At 35.9% G+C, this 26,385-nt stretch overlaps 1 protein-coding gene across 5 annotated transcripts in view; it reads left to right on the top strand.

Annotated features, from left to right (window-relative positions):
* TMCC1 (transmembrane and coiled-coil domain family 1) overlaps positions 1 to 26,385 on the top strand; it is a 158,472-nt gene that overhangs the window by 100,221 nt on the left and 31,866 nt on the right. Inside the window, exon 1 of one of the 5 annotated variants that reach the window (XM_081160048.1) lies at positions 6,606 to 6,751. The exons of 2 other annotated variants lie outside the window; for them this stretch is intronic. In XM_081160048.1, coding sequence (XP_081016174.1) covers positions 6,725 to 6,751 — 27 coding nt within the window. In that variant the 5' untranslated portion in view covers positions 6,606 to 6,724. Of the gene's footprint in view, positions 1 to 6,605; positions 6,752 to 18,856; positions 19,477 to 26,385 lie in introns of those variants that run through there. 2 more of the 5 variants (XM_081160049.1, XM_081160046.1) reach the window with 2 other exon arrangements.

Genomic DNA, 26,385 nt, shown 5'->3' with positions numbered 1-26,385 from the left:
TAGGCCCATTTGAATTCATGACGAACATAATAAAATGAGAAGGTAAAAGAGTATGTTGGCTAAAATAATCCTTTGGCAATTATCACTTTAGAAAGACCTTTAATTGCTAAAGGAAAAGGTAGTCAAAATATTCTTCATTGCTACTGATCCAGGGAGAGTTTGTAATTAATAATGAAGAGCATTTAAAAAATAAATTTTGTAATTTTTACTCCTTTTAAAATCAGTATAACTTATGTGCCATAAGAAAAAAAAAAGTGGTTTAATTGTTGGTTCATGTTTACCCCTGGTCAAGAATAAAAACAAAACTTCATGTCATTTCCAGATGTTAGTGTAAGAACATAAACGTATGAAGTCTAACCCAAATTGCTTTATGAAATAATCAGATTTGACAAATAAGAAGGACTTGAAAGAAGAAAGGAAAAAATTCCCAGCTCTTAACCCCTTACCTTATCCTGGCTCTGTGTCTAAAACTCTGTCACATCCATTACTGTTCACTTATCTTTCCTCCCCCACTAGACTGTGAACTCTATGAGGTCAGAGCTGAGTTTGACTTATCTCTATGTCCCCAGTGAATACAGGGATAAATCAGGAGTCTAACGCTAGTCATGCTGACAAGCTTCTCTTTTAGCCTCGGGCAACTCATAGTACAGTTCTTTATTCCACTTTTCGAAAGGATTGAAGAGAAAGTCAGAGTCTCTTAGAGATGGAAGAGACCTTAAAAATTACATAATACAACCCCTTATTTTACTGATGAAGAAACCCTGCTTGCCTGGCTCTTCTAAAGTGAGACTAGAAATACTTTGAACTAAATAAATAGCAATGTTATATTTTCTCCTATAGGATAAATAATTTCATTTGGAACTCCAGTGTAAAATCTTAAACCAGATCCATGTTTTTCATTGCAATTTAGTTCTCAAATCTTATTCATGAGCTAAAAAAGAATAGATGGTCTAAGTTTCTCATGGCAGATTTCAGTAGGAGGGAGAAACATCTAATCAGTGGGATTTATGATAAATAGAAAGAAAGTTCATAGATTGAGTTGCTTAAATAATTTCTTTCTGACCAGGCACTTCTCACTAAACTAGCTTTTGTTTTATAATAAACTCATGGATACATTAAAGTCCTTACCTAAATATGTGGGCATTAAAAAAATTGATTTTCAGAAGTAGTTTGGATGTGGAGACTTTAATATTTCTATTTTGTAATAAAGTATTTTCAAACTGGTTTATGAGGGAGAGCTGTGTCCTCGCAACTCTTATAAATATAATATACCTTAAACAACCTGAAATACTTATTTTTAAAATTAGGAAGTGATTAATTGCTTTTCAAAAGAAGGCTTCACTTTTAAAAAGCATGCAAATGGAGTATTTATACATGCTACAAGAAAGAGTCTTAAAAATATGTTAAGTGAAAACAGCCAATCACAAAAGACCACATGTTATATGATTCCATTTATATGAAGTATCCAAAATAGGTAAGTCTGTAGATTAGTGGTTACTTAGGGCCAGGAAGGTATGGGGGAATAGGAGGGTGACGGCTAAGGGGTACAAGGTTCCTTTTTGAGATAATGACGATGTTGATTGTGGTGGTGGTTGCACATTTCTGTGACTGTATTAAAAACTATTGAATTGTATACTTTTAAACAGGTGAACTATGTGAAATGTGAATTATATCTCAATAAAGCTGTTTTTAAAAAGCATTTATCATAAGAATTGTTTAATGAACATTGTTATGTCATCTAAATTACTGTTTGATTTTTTGGTAATAGTGGCTAACATTTGTTAATTGCTTATTATGTGCCAGGCATTATGCTAAATCCTTTAAAGGCTATATTTTCTCACATTAGGCATTAGTTTCCATGAAGCTTTTCAGCAACACAATCATCTTTGTATTCTCCAACCATACTAGCCTTCCATATGCCAAAAATTCAAAATATTTGAATGAATGAATGTGTGTATGAGTGAATGAATTTAGCATTCTGGCTTGGCATCTCAACTCATCAGGGCATTGCTTTCTCCTTACCTTTGTATCAGTCTACTCTCGGACCTACTAAGCAATTCTAGCTCACATAGGGATTAGTGGTTGTATCAAGTAGAGCAGTTATTCTAATCCACTTCTGCATGATTTCTTTGTACCACCTTCCTTGACTTTGGCTTGAAAGATCCTAATGTGTGAAGGAGGGATTGGGGAGGGAATAGGGTAGCACCAATGATATTTAAATTATTAGACATATATAAGCTTAAATAAGCTTAAGATGTAGTTCCAAAGGGTTGACGAGTCCTGAGATTGGTGATCTCAGAGGTGAGGTGGAACAGTGTCATACGTTAAGGTCAAAGGTATTTCCCACTTGATTAACTTGTGAGTCCCAGAAAGAGCTAGATGTTATGAAGCACAGTCTTATAATAGTTTATCCTTGTGTCTGCTGGAATCTTGAAAATTTTGTTCAGGGGACGGGGGAAGACAACACCAGTGAGGTAATGAAGTCAAGACGGAAAGCAGAGGTAAGTACAAGAGGCAAAATAATACTACAGCTTGTGGAGATGGGTAGACTTTGCCTTGAACCATGAGGCAGTCACTTCTTAGAATTAATTCTCATATTTATATCCTTTGAAGAACCTTTTCATCTCATCTTTTCTGTGGTCGAGTTGAGAAACATTATTATTTGGGAATATAAAACCAATAGAGCAGAAAAAGAGTACAAAAAAGAGTACAAGAAAGGAGCAGAACAATTTTTATTCCTTGATTTATCCTGTGCCATTATCTTCTTAATGACTGGTATAAAGTTCAAGCTTTAGTTGTTATCTTGCTGCTGCTGCTAGATTATCAAACAGTAGACATGCTTCTTTTTTTATGGAGTTTAGCTGTTGGAGATGTCGTCACCTGGCACAAGGGAAGCAAAGAACTTTGAGCTCTAATTCTGATTTGTAAACTTTCAGTTTCTGCATAGAAATCCATGATGATTGGTGTCTATGAAAATAGATCCATGATGGAAATATTTATAGGAAAGGTAACTAATATACAGGATGGGCAAAAGTAGATTTACAGTTGTATGTGAAATGCAGAATTTATTCTTGGATTATTTATTAATGTATTATTTTCCGTTTGAACAACTGTAAACGTATTTTTGCCCCACCCTATATATTGAGCCCATGCTTTATGTGAGGCAGTTTGAAGCACTTGAAGATGAAATAAGAGTTTCAGAGGTCATAAAGGCCTGAGCTTTTTTTGTTTATACTGTCCTGCTTCTCGGAAATGGCAGAACTGGTTTTCAGAAGAAAGGACAGTTGAGTTGAGAAACATTATTTGAGAGAAAGGCAATGCTGTGTGCTAATTTTGCATGAACATGTGTGTACATGTGTATTTAATAAATGGTGGGGAATAAGAAACGAGGAAACCAAACATACGAATCTTGAATCTAGCTTACCCCTCTCCTATGTTGTGTTCAAGAGCGGGGAATATAAACTTAGACTGCCTAGGTTTTCAGCATCTTCCTTTCACTACTTTCTACAAGGTGATGCCAGACTTCTCACCCCTTGTGAACACGCGCATTGAAACTATTTGGTGTGAAGGGAAACTGGAATTGGAAAAAATATTTTTAGGCTGTTAGTACCTAGAGATTATAAGCTGATTGCCAGACCACTCGCCAATGACCTGAACCTTGTAGTGTGTGCTGACCAACTTCTGTCAAAAACCCAGATCAGATCCTTGATATTTGGCAACAATATACTAAGGGATATGCTACTCCTCTGTCTCTTAGACTAACCCAGCGCTCTTTCAATATTAAATCAGATTACCAGAAAGCTGCAGGCCTGAACTGTGTTCATTTAGCTCTTGTAGAAACTCATTCACTGAACTATGATTTTATAATAAGCCCTTGAGTTTTGCTATAGATGGATATAAGAATCATCTATGAAGAGTGTTTTTACATCTTTTGTAGAAATCATTGTTAAAGATTTCATTTGTTAGCCCAGCCGGTGTGGCTCAGTAGTTGGGCGTCGACCCATGAACCAGGAGATAAAAGTTCCAGTCCTGGTCGGGGCACATACCTAGGTTGGAGGCTCAATCCCCAGTATGAGACGTGTAGGAGGCAGCAAATCAGTGGCACTCATCATTGATGTTTCTGTCTGTCTCCCTCTCCCTTTCCTCTCTCTGAAATCAATAAAAACTTTTTTTTTAAGATTTTGTTATATAAAAATCCACATGCAAATTTCTTCTCCAGTTAAGTGTGCCAATAAATTCTTAAGACTTTTTAAATAGCTAATGAAAAAGTACAAAGTATTTCAATTTTTGCTTTGGTTCCAGAAAATTGAAAATAATTCAATTGCAGTAACTAGTCTTAGTTTATGTTTCTGATTCAGTTATGTCTCTCTGTCCTCCAATATATTTTTTGTACTTGAATTATAATTTTCATTGAATTTATGAAAAATGCATACATACATTTTACAAGTTCTTTTTTGGAAGTAAGGTAGATTATTAATTAGTAACTGGCATAACAAAATCGAGTAATAATAATTACAGAAGTCCATTACAGGCCTCAGTTTTCCTAATGAACATATCACCTGAGCAGAGATGTGCCTTTTGAAATGTATAGCATTAGAACTGAGGAGCCAAATGTGAAAATTAAAACTCTTTTGAGAAAGAAGTATAGTTCTGAGTTTTTTGTTTTGTTTTGTTTTGTTTTTTTGCTTAAGACATATGAATCATAGACCTATGGTTTCCAGCCTATGGGCTTAGACCCTTGCAACAGTGGAACTGTTGTGAGTAGTTCATATGTCCTATATGTATTTTTCAAAAAATATTTATTAAAACTGTATTCTCTATCATTTGGAGGTTTGTACATTTTTTTAACCTTTTAATATCACTAGTTATTAGATGATACTAGGCAATTAAGGCAAACTTAGACATAATGATGGTATCACAGTTATTTAGGAGAATGGCCTCAAATTTTGGAGATGTATGCTGAATATTTTGGTGTGGAATATCATACGTAATTTACTTTAGGTGGTGTGTGTGTATGTGTGTGTAAAAAGGTGAAGCAAATATGGTAGAAGGCTAACAGTTGTTGAATCTAGGTGGTAGATATATGGGTGTTCATTATAGCATTCTTTCTGGGGGGTTTCTGTATATTTGAAATTTTTTATATTTGAAAGTTAAAAGACAGAAAGGGTGCTCATAATTGAAAAGAATGATTATCAGTACTTATTCCAGCCTTCATTTTTTAAAGGAGGAGAAGTTTCATTGCAATGATTCAACTGCATAGACTTGTTTTTGCCTAACAGTATGCTACTAGCATAAGGGATAAGTAAAGTATTAGACAACACTGTGCTAAAATTACTGCTGCAGTCTTTTCTGTCCTGAATGACGGTATAGCATAGCATTCTGGTAGGCTACCAAGTAGATACAAATGTCCTGCCAGTTACAGATGCAGAGGAGTCAGTAGTAGAATTGCTAATACTTAACTATTGAAAAACTTATTACAAATTTACCTTCCTGTTTGTGCTGTCATGCAGTTTTTGTTTTATCTCCATGTCCTGTGTTTACTGCTGTAACCTGGCTAAATTTTATTTGTTAAAAAGATTGGGGCCCTGACCAGTGTGGCTCAGTGGGTAGAACATTAGCCCGCACACCAAAGGGTCATGGATTCAATTCCCAGTCAAGTGCATGTAGCTGGGTTGCAGGTTTGATCCTTGGCCCTGATCAGGGCGTGTGTGGGAGGCAACCAATCAGTGTGTTTCCCACATAGATGTTTCTCTCTCTTTATCTCTCTCTCTCTCTCCCCTTCCTCCCTCCCTTCCACTCTCTCTAAAAATCACTGGAAAAAAATATCCTTGGGTGAGGATTAACAACAGAAAATAAATTTAAGGGAAAAAAAAGATTGGGTCACTTTTGGTATGGAGTCGAACTTTCATAATGCAAGGGAAACCACAAATGTCAAGGATTATCTACATTGCCCTATGTTTTTCTTGACAGAAATTCCATGTTCTGGCTCCTTTTCCTATTTAAGACCTTTTTAGTTTTTCCCTTATTTCAAGGAAGAATTTCTAGTAGGACACTCGTGTACTTTCTCGGTGACCTAAAGAGAAACAATAATGTGTATTAGGTTTGTAGCAACCTTTGCCTTTTGGGCACATGTGAGAAATGCGAGTACTTACCATATCTTCAGTTCTGGCATATATCTGTTAACCAAAAATATTTTTTCAGAATACTCTCCCTATTCCATTGTAAAGACACAAAGAAGGTTTGGGGTTCTTTAGTTAGATTATAGTGTCTGGAGGACTGTGTCTCATCTCAGATTAGAATTAGTATATTATTTATGATACAAATCAGCCAAAAGTTCTTCAAATTTTTTATTTCCTCTAGACACAAAAATGCGTTCAGGGGAAAAAAAATTCTTTCCTAACTTTTAATATTTTGAGCTGCCTATGTTTGGGATTCAAAGTATTTTTGGTGCTTATTGCTTAACTGGGCTGAAGATTATCTCATGTGACAGCAGAGATCCCTTGTTTTGGAATTGCCATTACTTTCTAGAACAGCCACTCTGTACAGCGGCCAACATGCCTTGGATCCTCCTGCTTCATATTACAGTGATACTGCTTTGTCAGGGCAGAACTCAGCCTCACGGACTGGAGTCAGTCTCTGCTGACCTCATGCCACAGTACAGCATGTTCAAATCTGGGAGAAACCCGAGGGTTATTTGGCATATTCCTCCTCCTCCTCCACAAGCATGGAACCCTCACTCTCCTCGGAAACCGTATGTTGTGTATGTGTGTGTATCTGTCTTTTTTTTAAATCTCTCCCTTAATTCTATAATTCTACAGCTTTAAGTGGGGGCTGGTTGAATAGACAGACACAGGAAATGCTTTGAGCTGCTGAAACTTAGCATTTTTCAGCAATAGATTTCAGCCGTGGCATTTGCTATTTTTGGACCGACTTGTGTGAAGTCGCAATAATTGAGAATTGTGTTACATGTTTCCTAGCCGTTCATTTTACCCATAGCTATTTGGGCAGAAAGTACAGAGTGCTCTTTGGCTGTGTGGGAATGCTCAGATCATACTGGAGTGTCCCGACTCTCTTGTATGATGGGCTGCTTCAGTGCAGAGTCAGTGTTATCCTCAGTCAGGCTAAATAGTTACCAGAAAATAAGTTTTCTTCAATGAATAAGAATTTGGTTTGCCTTTTGCAGCTTGGGAAAGCTTGGGTTAAATTTGAAGGTGTAGGTATGCATAACAGAAGAATATGGATTAGAGCTATTTGAAATATTTCTCACATTAAAAAAAGGTTATTACTACTGAGCTACTTGTTTTCAGTGTATTTTTCCCAAAGACTTGGCAATTTTATGAATTGCAAAGCAGTATGCACATATCTCAGTGCTAAGTTCATGTCTCCAGATCAGCAGAACAGGTCCCTGAGATAAAACTGGATAGGAGGATCCAGCTTTATGCAACACAGCCACCATTTTCACATTTCATCCATATTCTTGAGTAGAAAACAGCCTAAAGCTTAATTTTGCCATGCTTTTTTGACTTGGTTTTATAAATGATGCATGGATATTTCTAAGAGATAAATGCTATAGTAAAGAAGATTCTTTATAGTTTCTAAAGTTAGTGTACATTAATATTGTTTGCTGTTGAGCCATTGAACTTAAGATCCAAACAGATTTTTCACTCTGAAATTTGCTGTTAACTTTGTTAACAGATTTGTGCCTCTGATCTGTATCTCCCCCCCCCCCATTGTTTGTTCTATATCTTGGATTTTAAAACCCTGGCACATCTTTGCTTATTCTGAGGTTAAAAAGATCAATTTACTTATATCTATGTTTTATTAAGAATGCTAGCCCAGTTCAAATGGAGTGATCAGAAGAAAAGAATTCTTAGGAGAGCCCTAAAAGGATAGGGGGTGGAGAATGATTATAAAACAGAAGTTAACTCCTTTTTCTCCATTATTGACAGCCCGAAGGGAGGAGGGAAATGTACATCATTCTTTAAGCATTCTTAGTTGATTTTATTTTCTCATTGATTGCATTAATTCATGAGAAGAAAAAGTTTGCTTTAAAAAAATACTTAGTACCTGAGTAAATAATTATAGATTAAACTGTTCCCTTGCTTCCCTACCCACATCTCTCTTTCTTGCTCAAACTATTGTTAACTCTGATGAACTAAAATACTCTCATTGAAACAATCTTTAAAATGTTCAGAAATGAGGTACTTGCTCCAACATCTGGAATTCTTAAGACTATCTGGTATATCAAACTACTGTAGATTGGTGTTCAACTACGACCTCTTTGTATGAAATTGCAACATGTTTTATGAAGAGTTTATTCTAAACTACAGAATGGACATTTTGAAGGAACACTCAAGAAGAGAAAATGTATTTGATTCTAGGAAATGAGAGTTTTAGAAAAGTGGGACACTATAGAACCTACTCTGTAAATGTTGAGCATATCTATGTTTTAAATACATAAGAGTATAAAATCCCCAGATGTTGACCAGTTCTAAAGATTAGTAATCCCCTTTTTTCTTTCTTAATAACCCTGCAACACTACACATGTTAAAGTCATGTATGTAATACAGATGTTCCAGACAGTTTCTTGGCAATGCTAACATTGCCTCTGTTTTCTATACAAGTGCCCAGAATTTACAGTGGCAATTTAGAACATTCATGTGTAGTCACTTGGTCATATATAGATGCTATGCTTTTTGAATAAATGTTATTTATATTAGGTTGTCACTATATTAAACAATGAACTTTTTGAAAGATAAAATAAAACTTCCCTCACATCTAAACCTTCAAACTGCTGCTTGACCTAAATCTCATCATTCTATAGTGCTCAGAGTGCCACATAAAGGTCAAATCCCAGGGGAACAATGCAAAGGCCTACCCACATTATTTGGTAATCGCAGGGTTTCTTTTTAATTGAATTCCATTAAAAAGAAATAGGTAGAAGAGTGATTTAATGAGAATTATACAACACTACATCAAGAGACTGTTTCAAGTTGTAGTGTTTCCCTACTTCAGTGCTCAAAATGCCTGTACACTCTCAAAATTAGTGAACTCATGTGAATGTATTGTATCCCTAAAGACTGATGGAGGGGAAAAGGTCAAGAACTCCAACTTAAAGCTTAACAACATTTGTCATAAATTATTTTATTTTATACCAGAAATGATTAAATGTCAGTTCCATTGTATTCTCTCTGGAGCAGAGGGGAATGTAAACAAATCATTTGTTCAATGAACAGTTATTGAGTCTGCTATGCATCAGGGTTTAGAGTTTGAGATAGGCTTGGAAAATATCAGTGAACAATACAGACATATTCTCTGCCCTCATGCAGCTAACATTGTAGTTAGGGAAGATGACAACAAATATAAGCCTAATAAACTGTGGAATCTGTTGGAGAAGGATGAGCTATAAAAATAACAAAGGTGGGTAGTGGAGATTAGGGAAGTGCTAGGGGTAGACTGCCATTTTTAATGCGATAGTAATTGTAAGCCTCATAAAAAAGAAACATTTGAGGAAGGGCTTGAAAGACAAAATAGGAAAATTTGAAATGTATAAGCCCAGGAAATACGGTTAGAATATGTCCTTTAATTCTCACTTGCTCTTAATGAAAAATGTAGTTATTGTTTGAAGTCTGAGGATAAGGAGAGTACACTGTTTAGGCTGGTATTTGAGTGGAAGAAGGTATTTTATGTTCAGTGTAAACTTGTGAGGGAAAGTTTATAAAGAATCATTTCTAGGGAATGTAGAAGCCTAATTCAAATTGGCTTTTCTTTTTCCTGGTGGTTCCTCATGTATATTGTCTAATTTGAAAAATCAAGGCATGTTTTATTATGCTCTGATTCTAAGTTCAGAGAAGAGATTTTTATGGAGGTCCAAAGAAGCTCACAGGAATATGTATGGTCAAGGTACATATCAAACAATGGTCAAGTTTACTCATAATTAAAGGAATGTGATTGATAATTAAAATGATATTTTATTTTCATTTATCAGATAAATTATAATGCAAAAGTTTGATACCTAGTACTGGCACAGTACCTGCACTGTTGATAGTAATATAAATTGCTGTAATTTCTGGAGCGCAATTTGGTACTCTATCAAAGCGTAAAGCATACACACTCTCTGATACACTGTTAGGAATTTACAGTGTCAGTATATTTACAGACATTCACTAAGATACTGTATACATAAGTGTGTTATAGCATTGTTTGTAATTTTTAAAACAGGAAGAATTTGTTTTGATGCCCAATTGAAGTTCAACATTAAATATCTTTGACGTCCCCCTCTCTCCCCAAAGATGGTGGAACCTTTTTTCTTGTTGAGGAACTGGATCCCATATTATCCTATTTTATTATTATCAGGTGGGTTTTCTAGAAATTTTTTATCTTTTCTAAAGATAAAAGATTTTCATTTAGTCTCTCAATGGCCGTCACTGGAGATGAGGTGTTCAGAATGAAAGATCTAATACTCCATGATGATTCTCACAAAAGAGCTATTAGGAACAGAATGGGCAACAGTAGGAAGCTGTTCATTTGAAAACAAATCTTTAGGAAGTAAAGACTACCTGGATTAGTATGTGAGAATGGAATGAGGAATCGATAGTCTAGAGGGAGTTTACCATCACTCCGTGTCTTCAGATAATTCTTCTAATTTCTAAAAGCTCCATTTTCATTATGAAGAACAGAACTGCCAACTAGGTCACAAAATTTAAGAGAGCAGCAGAAGAAAATGAAATTTTTTATTACATACTTCTTCCTAAACTAAAGCTGCTTTTACATTCTGCATCATTGTATTTACATTTATCATACATTTTAGCATATATATTTTTATCAAATTAGGTTCTTTTATGAAACAATTCAATTTTGACTTGTTTAATCTTACATTCACCCTGTACAAGCTATGGTAGACTGCTTGCACCATTTGGCTCCATGTTGTTCTCCACTGAATTAATTACATGCCTGATTACCTCTGAATTTTTGAGCTGGATAAGGAGAAGTAGAAAGGAAACCCAAGGCAGGACATCCAAAGGGGCATCTGTACATACCTCAAACAATGAACAAGATCTAGAAAACTACACTTAATTAATTACTTCATTTAGGGCATGAAAGCATTAGAGTAAGCAAAATGTTATTGATCCTCACTGACCAGATGCAAGTTGTGGTTTCAACTGACCTGAGTGAAAATTTTCACCTTGGAGGCAAGGGCTCTAGATTACATTGCCAATAGGGCCTCAGTTGTCTCTAAAAAGGAGAATAATATTTAGCGAGAGACTGAGGCTCAAGAGACCTGGTTTATTGTCCCAGCTTTACCACAACTAGATAGGAACTTGGGAAATTCAGTTAACATGCCAGAGCTTTTATTTCTCATCTACAAAATAGGACTGTTTCACAAGGTAACCTCTCAAGATCTTTAGCTTTTAGGAGGCTCAGGTAAGTATCATGTACATGTACAGAGATGTATAGATTAGTTTTAAAAATAAAATACATTTTCTATGTAGGGTCACTTCATAAGTTATATAAATGTCTAACCACTATGTTGTACACTTGAAGCTAATATAATATTGGATGTCAACTGTTTGAAAATTAAAAAATAAAAATAAAAAAGACGGGGAAGAAAGTGGATTCCAGAGTCATCCCTGAAGAGTCTGATTTAGAAGATTTAGGACTGAGCCTGTGCATTTCTCTCATGGAAAGCCTCATGCTCAGGGAGCCTGAGGAATCACTGCTGTAGTATTTATTTGTTTCTGAGCTTTGCCATTTTATTGTTATAGCTAACTGTACATGTGCTGCTCTCCTAGATCGGATAATATGTAAGAAACTGTTACTCACTTTTGAACACACACACACACTTATAGCATTCAAGAAATGTGTGTTGCCCGGCCGGCCTTGGCTCAGCAGTTGAGCATCTACCTAGGACCCAGGAGATCGAGGTTTGATTCCCAGTCAGGGCACATACCCGGGCTGCGGGCTCAATCTCCAATGACTCTCTCATCATTGATGTTTCTGTCTGTCTCTCTCTCCCTCTCCGTTCCTCTCTGTGAAATCAATAAAGATATATTTTAAAAAAAGAAAAAAAAGAAATGTGTGTTGATTTACCCACCTTCAGAAACTTGATTTCCTCCAGAGGTAGGATTTTGTAATCAATTTCAGAGGCTGATTGTTTGGGAACTCCTTCATCACACTCAACTTAAATTCCTTACTTTTTAGGTTATGTCTTGCTCGTTCATGCAACACTAGTTTATTGAGCACCTGTTATGGGCCAGACACTGGGAATTTAAAAGTGAACTAAACAGATAAAAATCTCTGTCCTCCAAATCTAAATTTGATCATCCTATCCTGTCACCCACCATTCTGAAAGGCTTTCTAAAGGTGTTGACCATTGTGTCTCAGATTTCTCCTCTCAGGAATGAAGTAATCTAATTCACCCTTTTCTTTTGGTCATCTTCCAGTCCATCCCTGACTCCAATCCGTTTAGGAGCCTTTGTCTCTTCTGTGTCTCCTCCAAGTTCCCCTTCTTTCTATATGAATGGATGGAGCACAGAGTATCTTTGTGATAGCAGATACATATCATCGTACATTTGTCAAAACCATAAATGCTTATATAACCTTTGGATTTTGTTGATGATAATAATGTGTCAGTGTTCATCAGTTATAACGTATGCACATAGTGGGGACGTTGATAGTCACAGAGACTGCATGTTACAGGGCAGGAAATAATGGGAACTCTATACTTTCTGCTCAGTTTTGCTGTGAACCTAAAACTCTAAAAAATAAACTCTATACTTTAAAAAAGTAGAAATAAAAAAAATAAAATACATTTTCCTAGGGCTCTCAGAAATGGACAGAGACTAACATCTTAAACTTTGCATATATCCTGTGTTTCTAGTAAGTTATTAAATTTAAAAAAGCAATTTCTTAACTAATCATAATTCTTTTTTTTTTTTTAATATATCTTTATTGATTTCAGAGAGAGGAAAGGAGAGGGAGGGGGAGAGAGAGAGAGAAACATCAATGATGAGAGAGTCGTTGATCGGCTAGCCCACAACCCGGGCATGTGCCCTGACCAGGCGAACCTCCGATCGCCTGGATCCTAGGTCGATGCTCAACCGCTGAGCCATGCCCTACCGGGCCTAATCATAATTCTTTAATTACAAACTTACAGAAGGTAATTTACCTTACAGAAGGTAAATGAGGGATTTTGCCTTACTTAAACTGGAGCTCCTAGTGTGTAGGAAAATATGGGTTTATACAAAGTCTTATAATTTTTGGTAGGCTGTGTTAAACAAAAAAATTTAATTTTTACAGCTGAAAGTCTTTTTAAAAGAAAGGGTTGCCCCGCCAGTGTAGCTCAGTGGTTGAGTGTGGCTAGGTAGGAAAGACATGTTTGTTGTCCTAGAGTTTAGCAAGCATTTTTATACATTAAGCAGTGGGGAGAAAGATTTAAGCCACTCTGAAAGGATTTATGTTAGCTATAGGGGATGGGATAAGGTGAAGAGGGGCTAGTTCTGGTTTAGGTGCATCAGGCATCAGAGTCCCCAAGGAAGAAGTGCCCACTCCTGTGGATTGGCAGTAGCACATTGGAAAGTTCATGTGTAAATAAGCTGAGGCTCCTGGGGTTCTATAGCACCTGGCTATTCTCTCTTTTGAGTAATTGCAGAAATAGCTACCTGGAAATTAATTCTAAATTCCAACAGATATACAAGAATGTGAGCAGTCTTTTGTGAGAGTTGGTCCACAGCTATTAACAGGTTAACTGTTCTGTCTCTTTCTCTCACTGTCTAGCCAGTATAATTTTAATTTACAACATCTCAGAATTTTTTTCGTAAGTAACCATTTTTAAGTCTGGTATGATATTATTAAATATAATAAATTATTCATATGTAAATCTTTAATTTACATACTATTTTACAGAAACAAAATGTGCTTTAAGTGAAAATAGCCTATCTTAATGTGCATGAGATTACTCTCTATGGCCAACCAATTAATATATTGGAATTTGAAGTCATTAAAAAAATGTACAGTGAAATGGATATTACTATATTGTATATATGTGTACTTTTAACATTTACTTGATGATCTAAACTTTCTGAAACATCGAGTCTTAAGGTAATACTGTGATGCTTAAGTTTTTTTATTGTTAAAATTAGGTGCAGAAGGGTATTTTCTAGGTACTGTAAATTCTTTGGAAAAGAGACACATTTTCAGTCTCCTTAGCAATAAATTGTTACCATTAAAGACCAGTGGTGTTAGGAGTACATAAATAAGTACTTTATAAAAGAAGCCTTAATTAAGTGTTAGGTAGATTTTTCTAAATTTAAGTTATTCCAGACTACACTCATTTCCTTTTTATCTTTGGGGGAAAATTATAAGTGGTTATTCATAACTGAGTAAGTGAATGAAATGAGTGAAAAGAGTACTAACTCAGATAAATATCAGCCTGGAACAAGGTCTCAAATGATTTACTGCAAGATACTTCCTGTCCTTTTCAACCTCTTCATTAATTCCTTTGCTAAAGACGTTGGTATGCTTGGGGTTGCCAGTGCCACAAAAACTGCTGTACATAATGTAAAGATTAAAGTAGGGGAATAATGAGCATCTGTGATTAATGAGGTAACATTTTATGACAATTTTGAATGGGAAATAACCCAATACCCTGCATACCAGAGACATCTGTGATTGTTCTAGTACCTGAATAGTACTACAGTCTTCTTTGTCTTTTTTTTTTTTTTTTAATATTTACAATTATCCAGTTTTAGAAGAGAGACTTTAATGCCATTGCCTGGTTACTTGTTTTAATGTTGTAATCTAGTTTATTGTATATAAAATGTATAATGAATGCTTTCCTTTTCTATACCTGCCTTAAATAATTTGGCGATCAGAATTTAAAAGTTTTTTATTTAAAAAAAGACATTGCTATGCTTAAACAGAATTGAAGATATCAAGCAACTAAAAAGAATAATTAAAAATTTGAGCCATAGAATTGGAATCCAGTGGTGTTCTCAAATGAAAAGCAGAAGTCAGCACATTATGTGATTAAGCTGTACCACATTTATGTGATTTATGGAAAGGGCAACTGTTCTTCTATTTTTTTTTTTTTAATTACAGTTGACATCTAATATTATATGAGTTCTGGTATACAGCATAGTGGTTGGACATTTGTGGTCCCCCCAGTAAGTATAGTAGCTACCTGGTGCCATACATAGTTATTATAATATTATTGACTATGTATCCCATGCTGTTCTTTACATCCCTGTGACTCTTTTTTAACTGCCAATTTGTACTTCTTAATCCCTTCACCTTTTTCACCCAGTCACCCAACTGCCCTCGCCTCTGGCAACCATCAGTTTATTCTCTGTATCTATGAGCCTTATTTATGTTTCGTTTGTTCATTTATTTTGTTTTTTAGATTGCATATGTAAGTGAAATCACATGCTATTTATCTTTCTCTCTCTGACTTATTTCACTTAGCATAATACCCTCTAGGTCCATCTATGTTGTCACAAATGGTAAAGATTTCATTCTTTATAATGGTCAAGTAATATTCCATTGTATATGTGTACCATAATATCTTTTTCCAATCATATTTTGATGGGCACTTAGATTGCTTCCATATCTCAGCTATTGTAAATAATGCTGCAGTGAACATAGGGATGTATATATCTTTTTGAGTTAGTGTTTTGGATTTCTTTGGAAAAATGCCCAGAAGTAGAATTGCTGAGTCATAAAGTAGTTGACTATTTTTAATTTTTTGAGGAACCTCCATACTATTTCCACAGTGGTTGCACCAATTTGCAATCCCACCAACAGTGTAGGAGGGTTCCCTTTTTTCCACATTCTCCCCAACACTTATTTGTTGATTTGTCAATGATAGCCATTCTGATAGGTGTGATTTTAATTTGCATTTCTCTGCTGATAGTGATCTTGAGCATCTTTTCATATCTATTGGCCTTCTCTATGTCCTGTATGGAGAAATGTCTATTCGGATCTTCTGCCCATTTTTTAATTGGATTGTTTTTTTGATGTTATGTTGTATGAGTTCTTTATGTATTTTGGATATTAACCTTTTATGGAATGTATCGTTGGCAAATATCTTCTCCCGTTCGGTAGGTAGGTTGTTTTTTTGTTTTATCAATGGTTTCTTTTGCTATGCAAAAACTTTTTAGTTTGATGTAGTCCCATTTGTTCATTTTTTTCTTTCGTTTCCCCTGAAGGGCAACTATTGTTAACATCATTTTCAGTGAAAGAGAAAGCAAACACAGGAAGTATATTAAATGCTGTTTAATTTGCTAGTTTCTCTAGCAAATCTCTAACTCTTAACAAAAAGTGATTTAGATACTGTACCTGAGTATCTAAGAGTCTGCCTGGTGAGATCTTAATTAACCTGTATCAGACAGAGCTCTTGTTACATTGCAGTACATTTTAAAAATTAGGATGTCTTAGTCATTTTTTGAAATTAAAATTCTAGAAAGGAAGCATTATTAATATTACTTTAATATTAGGATATTATGCTAGGAACATTGTTGTTAATGTAATTAAAACATAAAACACCCAAGGAGAAAACAGTTTCTAGTAAATGAAAAGGATAAATGAAATGCCTAACAATACCCCATCTCAGTTTTGTTTGCAGAAAGACTAAAAGAACATCTGTTATCAGTTGATCATGGACAAATTTATCTTATTAAACTTTCCCCTTAATTTGCAAGACAAAGCACTAAGTTAGAAATTTTAATTAGGGCTTTTTCTTTCCAACTCCCTGGCTTAGTGGTCTACAAATTCTGTCATCCCAATTTTAACTTTAAAATGTTTTGCAAATTAATTTTTATCAAATCATATGAACATAAAAGTAATTTTGTCAGAACATATTTGTGGGAAGATAGAAAATGTTTATTTCCTGAATGGCTGCTGAAGTCAGGAACAAATGAGAGTTCCATACTGATTTTCTAAATAATGGCTTATAAACATAGGTCTTTCATATTTATTGCTTCTTAGTCCGATATGAGAAATTTGTCTCCTAATTTTAATTGTGAATGATTTTTTCCCCTCAGACATTTCTAATAAATTTGCTTAATCATAGGGTGGACTATCTTTTTAGGACTCTTGCAACTCTAATTTGGAATTCTCTGAAGTTTTTTTTGTTTGTTTGTTTTTGGTAATTCTACTTTTTATATAATTGCAGAATCTAACTCAGAAACTAACTCAATCCTTGGAGGATTAATGTAAATTCATTACAAACAATGCCTAGCAATCACAGGTAGCCAAGAGGAGATATACCCAGGCTAATGCAACCAATGAGGGGGCACTTCTCTCGCAACCGTAAATCCATTGGCATCTTGGTGGTACCCAAAAACTGTTTTAGGATGATTTTTAAAGGTAAAATCATGACTCTCATACAAATATACAATGAACACTTCTCATACACAGTGTCTACTTGAGACCCTCCCAACTCTTCAGGGCTGCTTTCTTCCATATATATGGCAGCTCATCCAGTCAAGGCAATTTTGATCTTATGGCACTTTGTCTCAACACATACTTCAGTGATCTTAATGGTTAGGAAAGAGGAGAAAAGAATAACAGTGTCTGCTTTGGCTTTCCTTGAGCAGTGAGATTACAAATAATTTTTACTTTCTTTTATGCCCATTCATGTTTTCGAAGTTTTTTACAGTGAACATGATTGTCTTAAAAGAACATAATAAACAGAATTAAGCAAACATCAGCTAGTGTTGATGCTAGTGGATTTTTTTGGTCATTTTTATAGACACAAATATTTACTCTGTTGAAAGCAAAGACAAAACTTGTATTAAGTCATTAAATTTTGTATTAATTTGTTCTTGAGAGTCATGGTCAGAGTTCTGTCCCTCTAGAGACAGAAGAGGAATTTCTGGAGCCATGGTTTCAACCCAGAATTTTCTTCAAATTCATTTAAGGGTCTTTAGATTCCATTCAGAGCGCTTTATCTGATTTAAATGAAAGAATGCTATATGAAGCTGGTGAGTGCTATTTGGAAAGACCTTCTTTGACCTTTCAGTACTGTGATGGCCTGAGCTTCCAGCTCCATACTTAACTAGGCCAGAAATGATCACAGCTTTAGGTTCATAGAAAGGACTGTACTATACTGTATCAAACTTTGCCTTCATGTCCAATTCCGTTCTGCATATTAACCAGAGAAAAATGTTACTAGATATTATACATTTTACATGTTACCCTGTATTTTATAATCATTAAAATTCTTCCTATGTGCATTCCCCAAAGCTGTTTTTACAATTGAAGAAATAAAGCTCAGATCTGATAGCTTGCCTAAATGCCAAAGTGACATTTTCAGGGCAGGAATAGTATCTTTAAGATGTTCAGTTCTTTCATGCAATATTGTTAAGTATTCAGTAAATAGTATGTGATGGTACAGGGACTGAGCCTGGGCATACAATTGTGGTGTTTTAATCTATTGCTTAAACTTCACAGAATTCCAGTGCCTTTCATTCATAAGAGGGTTTGTTTTTTTTCTCTTTGTCCGTAATGAATAAGACTTTAGGGTCTCATGCTCAATTTTCTTTTTCTTGCTCAATCATTTAAATTATTTTGTGAACCTAATGTGAAAGTAAGAGGAAAAACATTAGGAAAGCATGGAAGAAATCAGTTCTGGCAATCTTTTATTAATCCTTTATCAAAGCATGGGTAGATTGTTTTTTCTTTGTATTTATTAAGCCAAGCTACCAAATCCGTGTTACTTTATTTAGAATGTTTTTAACCTTCTTTAAGTTATTCTCTAAATCTTACCTGGTTTTAAATGAGAAGACAAATAATGTTGAATTCATGTCCTGTAGCTTTAAATTCAACCAGTTTGATGCCTTTCTCTTTTATAAAAGATGCTCAGAGCTTGAGAAGAGAGACAGATACTGTCTGTGATCTCCATTCTCACAAACTTCATTTGCATTAGCAGCTATAGCAGACTACACACACACACACACACACACACACACACACTTGTTTGGCAGAAGCCTTCTGTTTATTCGGCACAGAGTCTTCCCAGGCTCCCAGATGTAGAAGGCTCTAAGAATTGGTGCTGCAGACAGAACCGGAACTGTACATAGGCTGAAGTGGGCACTGCGGAGGATTGGCTATGCGGGATGTTGATGTGGTGCGGCTGTACCTGCCTGTTCTGTGAAAGGCCTTTCTCTGAGGCTGTGAAGGTGAGAGGCCCAGGGATCTGCTAGAAGCTTCATTTCGGCTGGCGCTTTGGTAGGGGAATGCATTCCCAGTGGTAGCTGTCCTCATTTACAGCGTTATTCTTGGAAACCAAGTACGTGCAGCCGTGACAGACTATGCCACAGCTCCTCTGCAGTTTGGAAGCTGGGACAAATGGAAAGAGCTTGTAGCCATAAGAGATTGTGATTTGTTTTCACGATCCAAGCTTGCGCTGGCAGTGCACAAATGAAGGATGAGCTTTGTGGCAAGCAAAATCAGCAGACTGCCTGACAGGGGGTTTTGGTAAGATAAATGTGTTGCTTGTGTTTTGGTTTTGTTTTTTCTTGTTTTTGTTTGCTTGCTTGTTTTACTTTTCTGTATCAGCTACATAGAATTGCTTCTTGGCAATAATTAAAACGTTTTGCAGATTCATATTTGATTGAAAGGGATGGTTAAGGGAACCAGAAAGGAAAACATTATTTCTGGTCATTCAGTTGTGACTTTCAAAGATAATTATCAAGTTTTCTCAAATATCCACGAACGGACAGAAGCCAAGAATTTACAGAGCAAAGAATGCTGTCTAACAGATATTATTTCCCTTCTTTGAACAGTCATGCTTACACCCTTCCCCCACACACACGCACCAGCTTTTTCTTATGGCCTGAAGTAGAGAAGAAAAAATAAAGGCTTTCTGCTCTTACTTAGTTGTTGTCACTGGAACAGTAATAGGCTGAGAACATAAGTAAGGAGACAGAGGAAGGCAGGATGAGGAGTCTATTATTTTCATAGCTTGCGTTTATGGGTGTTTGTCTTGGATTCATCATCACTGCAGTTCAATATCAAGTGGTTGTTAGTGCTGTATTTCTTTTCCTGCACTTAATCCCTTTTATGTACTATTTTGTATATTGTTGTTTACTAGACCCAGGTTTATCATTATGAAGCCTTTTTCTGTTACTGTTAATACATATTAGCTTTTATTAGAGTAAAGATAGTTGTAGAAAGTAGCCCTGAAATATTTATGGACCCCCAAAAATATAAAGACATATTCTCTTTAAAATCTAATTTTGCTTTCAGCACCTCTTGGAGCCTTGATTTTAGAATTTTTAATAGACATTTTATTACAAGTTCAAGAAATGCATAACATTAGATCTGTGAAATCTTACCAGAATCACCTTGCTCTAATTTGCTTTAAGTTGGATCCTGTTTCATATGTTTTGCTAAGCATGAAGGTTAACTTTTCCTCATGCTAACTTAGGCAAGTATTGCTGGAAGGTATGGTAACTTTTATAGCCTGCCTCAGATCTTGTTCTCAGGCCCCTCGTCTCACTAGTAGAGAGAGCCAAGCTTCCTAGATGTTTAGGCACAGAAGAGATCCTGTGCCCTGACTTTTTGCTGACTCATTGGTTATGTAAGCCTTGTAAATACACTCCATATACTCCAATAGGTTACCGGGCAGGTGGTCCCCTCCCTGATTACTGACCTTTTGCACTCTCAGAATCCTTCTGCTCCCTCCTTAACCTTTTTTGATAACACTTTTACCAAGTGAATTCTCAGAAGGAGTGAACAGACAAATCCTTTTCTTTTATCTATTCTTGAATTGTTGTGTTAACTGTGTATTTTCATCTTGATTATGATAAAATTCCAAATTCTGTAAATTCTGTATTCTCTTCACTCATGTAACATACAGTAATAATACTTTTCTTCATTTATGACCTAGTTAAAGTTAACTTTCTTGTCTGTCTTTGAGAGCTCAGTTCAAATGCCCCTGCTCAAAGAATTCTTCTATGACCTCCCAATCTAAAGTAGATCTCCCTCCCTTACTTTATTCCTTTTCTTACAGCACTTTGTTCTTTTTCATCATCTCACTTTTCAACAATTTTTATTATTTGATTATTGGTTTTTCTATCTCTACCACTTTTCCCCACTCAGCCATAAACCTCGTGAAAACAGATACTTTATTTTGTTCATCAGTATATGCCCAAGCACCTAGCAAAATGCCTGGCTGAAAGTTGAAAAAAGGACAAGTAGGCAGTATTGCATGTGCAAAGGCCCTGTGGTGAGAAGAGACAGGATGAGCAGGACACGCTGAAAAAGGCCATTGTGACCAGAGTAAAGGAAGCATGTGCTAAGATGAAGCTAGAGAGAGATCCAAAGCCTAACCATGTAGGGCTGACTTTATAGACCCTGTTCAGATTCTTGTACTTAATATTTTAAGAGTTGTGGGAAGTTACTGAAAGAATTTAAGCATTGGGTGATTTAGGGTTTCTTTTTTTAAACAAATTCACCAGCTTAACTGAGAGCCTAAGTGAATGCAGGTAGATTGTTCAGAGTGAGTGATCCAGGAGAGAGATGACAGGTTTGTCCAAAGGTGGTGGCAGTTGAGATAAATAGAAATAGATGGAAAGTATCATAATTTGATGGAAATTAGGAAAGTAAAATAGACAGGACTTGGTGTTAGATTTGATAGAGGTAGAAGGCATATGTCAGGAATGACTCCTGGGCTTTGGTTTGGTTTTGGCTTGTGTAACCTGATGGATTGTGGTGTTTTTCCTGAGATATAGAACACAATAAGAAAACCAGTGTTAGAGGAGGATCATGGTGTTTGGGGTGGACTTGTAGATTTTTATATAGTCAAGTAACCTTTTGGGTCTATAAGTCTGGATTCCAAAGCAGATTATACAACTCTTACTATTGGGAAGCCTTCAGTGATATTCTTGGAATAAAGTCCAAAATAGTAGTTAGACCAACCTTCAGAGCTTGTCTCCCAACAAAGCACTCTCCTATGCCATACTTTTACAGCCTCACGAACCATTCAGTTACCATGAAGATGTTATTACATTTCCTCTTCCAGACCTTTTCTCATATTAGGTCGTCACCTGAAATGCCTTTTCTTACTTCTTCTGAATACATAACTCCTTTCTGTGTTCAAGAAGTACTTTGCCTTCACATCTACTATATCATTTACTTAATTGGACCCATATTTCAGTTGATCATTTCCATTTCTCACTAAGTCATATGTTTCTTGAGAGCAGGGGTTCTACCTTAATTCAGTGCTTTATATATGGAAAACAGAATAAATGCACAATGAGTTATAGTACAAGCCTCGATCTTTTCTACAACCTGCTTCCTTAATATAATAGCACTGTGATGCTATTATAGCACCCTCTCTGCTCCTAATTTTCTCTAGGCTAAGCCTACATTTTACCTGCAGATACCTAGATACATAGTAGAAATGTTCTTCCTTTCATATGCAAAATCCCTGAACTAATCATTTTCATCAGATACTTTTATACCTTTAGTTTATTTGTAATTTATCAGTAAAAACTGAAATCTTGCTATTGCTCACCACATCTGAAAGAATTGGCCAAGATAGAAAGGACCAGCATCGGTAGCTGATCTTATTCTCTGTGTCTCCTCTTTCCCAATTTTCTGGAATAATTCCAGAATCCATGCAGTAGTTTTCCAGTAAGGTCACTATTGACATTTAAGACTGGATAATTGTTAAGGGTGGCTAAGACTGTGTGTTGCAGGAGGAATGCCTCACGCATTTCCTAGTGTTCCCTAATAGGATAGAACTGCCCCTAGTGGAGCCTCCCCCTATATCCCAATAGAGTGTAGAAATGCAGAAACAAGTTATGAAGGTTGGTTCTTTCCCATTTAAGTGACTACTTCACAGAGGCTTAAGCATTCATTTTCCCTTCCCAGAACTCTTTGAACAGTTGAATTTCCTTCTTATTATCTCAGCTAATATTGGTATGCATTGATTCCTAAGAAACAGTTGGCCTATATCTGAAATCCATACCAGTCACATATTTATGCTAATTATTTGTAGATGTGTTTAATTTAGTCCTTTTTTTGGTCACAGGTTGTCGCATTGTAACTTGCAAGTATAAACTAGTTTATATCCTTTACATTCTATTTGAGCAAATTGATTTATATACATACTTTGTCATAGATCTTGAGTGAGAAAAATCTAAGCAAATCTGAACATGATAATTTCAAAAGAATAAAGAGAAATTTATTTAAACAGAGGGGACAGATTATTATTGTACTCTTTTTAAAAAATATATGTGTTTTTATTGATTTCCGGGAGAGGGAGAGAGAAAAACATCAATGACGAGAGAGAATCATCGATTGGCTGCCACCTACACGCCCCCTACTGGGGATTGAGCCCAAAACCGGGCAGGTGCCCTGACCTCCTGGTTCATAAGTGGATGTTCAACCACTGAGCCACACTGGCGGGCCATTATTGTACACTTGATAAACTCTTCTCAATAGATCAAGTGTCTGTTCATTAAAAAATATATAAAATCTTGGACAAGTGATACTACAGGCTATCATCTGTCTTAGAATCTGTGATTTTGAGAACATAGCTGCTTTTTTGTACAATAGAACAAAGCAGAAACACCTATAAAGTTGGTGTAAATGCCTGCTGTGTATACTCTTTCTCTAATACTGAAGAGTCATGAGGTTTTAAAGATCCTGAAAAGGTTAAATTACTTTTTGCCTATAGTTTTCGTTATATAAGCTGCTTTTGGACAGTGCCATACTATTACCACCTTCATATCTCCTGTAGTACCTCACTTCCTGCTCCATATATATCTCACTCTGAGCAATCTATCTGTATTCCCTTAAGCTCTCAGTTAAACTGGAGAATTTGTTTAAAAAAGAAGTCCTAAATCACCCAATGCTTAAATTCTTTTAGTAGCTTCCCAGAATCTAACTTTGTAGAAATCATCAATGCTTCCTTTTTTTTGTTGCTCCAAGTGGTGATGGTCGTGTTCGTTTTGAGAAGCATTATAGTGAATTATTTAAGAGCAAGGACTCTGAAGCCAAATCCTATGGGTCTAAATCCTGGCTCTGCTACTTACTGATTTTGTGACCTTGGGCAAGTTTCTTAACTTCTACTGACTCAATTTTCTCAGATGTAAAATGAGGATCATAATAGTATATATTTCCTAAGGTTGTTTTGAGGGTTAACTAAGAAAATATAAGGAAAGCACTTACAGTAGTACCAGGTACATAGTAAACACTCAGTTACTACTACTTTTGCTACTGCCATCATCATCATCATCATCATCATCATCATCATCATCAGATTTACATATAAACCAGATTGATCCTTGAGCTTTCATAGCCTCAAAAGATGTCCATCGGAAGAGTAAGCCTAGTAAGACAATTCTAGAAATATTCAAATAGTTCTCATAGGAAAGCAATAATGTTGGGCATTTAACTCACATTTTGAATAAAACAAGAGAGGGGATACTAATGTGTATGAGGGCGATGCACATAAATCAGCTTAGAGTAGAAACCAACTCTAAGCTTTTTTAAAATTAAGAACTATCTGATTTTTGAGCCAGATATTTTTAACGTATGAAGGTAAGATATTTCAAAGATCACTAGAAGTCAGTCTCTGATTTAATAATATCCTAGTATAACACAGATAAAGTTATAAATAACCTTGTTAAGATCTCTTGGTAGTACACTAAACAAACACTTTAGATTGTAATGAAAAAGATTTGCAAATGGCCAGATGCCAAAATATCCTCTGAATAGATAAGTAAATAGGAAATACTTTTATTCATTCAACAAATATTTTAACACAATTTTAACACAATTGTTAGAAGTTTTTAGGTGTTAGGCAAAACACAAATCAATACTTTCATGGACCTCACATTCTAGCTTTTAGTGATAGACATAAGAATATATGTCAGAGGGTTAAAAGGTCTATGTAGAAAAATAAAGCCAGGAAGGAGAATAGGGAATTCATAATGGAAGCAGAGGTTTCAATTTTAAATAGGGTGTCAGAGAAGTCCTTGCTACTAAGGTGATATTGGAGCAGAGATGATGGCCTAAGCCATGGTGTCTGGGAAAGAGCATTCCAGGCACAAAGAACACTAAGTAAGTAGCCTTTTGCCTCATTGCTTCAGAGTGAGCAAGATGGGTCACCAGAACTCTACTGGAGCCATTGAGAAAATTTGGCCAGGGTTCTCGTTCTTGCCACATGTGCTCAAACCAGCACAGTCTAATCTGGAAATACAGCCTCAATGTGCTGCCAGTGTTTCTGTTAGTACATGAAGGATATAGGTTCCATTAAGTTGAACTAAGTGAATTTTCATGAGTGGGTTGTTCAAAACATCTACCTTACCACAGAATGCTCTCTCTTTATACATAAAATTAAAAAAAAAAGAAAAAAAAGAACACCAAGTAAAACAGCCCTGAGGTGGGTGCATGCCTGGCACATTCCAGGAATAGCAAGGAAGCCATTGTAGCTGGTGGCAGTGGAGTAAAGGGATTAGCAGTAGGCGATACAGTCAGAAAGGTAATGGATATGGTACAGGTACCAGATCATGGTCATTTAAAAGCCATAGTAAGGACTTTGGCTGTTTTAAAACTGACTGGAATAGGGAGCCACTGGAAAGTTTTAAGGGTAAAAGACTGTTGTGATCTGACTTATATTTTAAAAGGACTGTCCTGGCTGCTCTGCAGATAATTGATTATAAATATTATTGCATTAATAGTTAGGAGACTATTGCAGTAGTCCAGGTGAGAGCTGACAGTGGCTTATACCAGGGTAGCATCAGTGGAGATTCAGTGAGAAGTGGTCAGATACTCTGCTTCTTCCTTAGCAAGTAGAGCCCCAAACATTTGTTGAGGCGATACCGTGTTCATTATGAGGAACAGTGCAGACCCTGTAGCCAGACTGTCCGGGTTAAATTGTTGTCTTTGCCACTTCTTTACTTTGTGGTCTTGGACAACATAAATTCTTTATGCTTCAGTTTTCTTAGCTATAAAATAGAAATGATAATGATACCCATCTTGTAGTATTGTTGTAAGAATTAAACAAGTTAGTAAACATACAAAGAATTTAGAACAATGTCTGGCACATAACAAATGCTGTACTATATGTATTAGCAGCTATGAATTATTAATGTTTTTGCTAACTGGATAGGGTATGTGAGAGAAAGATGGCTCCAAGGCTTTGGATCTGAGCACAGGAATCAGTGAAATAGCCATTAGCTGAGATGGGAAAAAGCAGGTTTGGGGGATACAGGAACTCAGTTTTGTACATAGTAAATTTTTTTTAAAATAGCAACATTGATTGGCTGCTTCCTGTATGCTCCCTGCACTGGGGATCAAACCTGGGTATGTGCCCTGATCAGGACTCAAACCAGCTACCCTTCTGTGCACCAGATGATGCTCCAACCAACT

The sequence above is a fragment of the Miniopterus schreibersii genome (genome assembly GCF_964146895.1).
Source record: "Miniopterus schreibersii genome assembly, chromosome: 15".
Taxonomy (NCBI): domain Eukaryota; kingdom Metazoa; phylum Chordata; class Mammalia; order Chiroptera; family Miniopteridae; genus Miniopterus; species Miniopterus schreibersii.
Note: the sequence above shows the minus strand (reverse complement) of the source record. Positions and strands in the feature narration are given on the sequence as shown.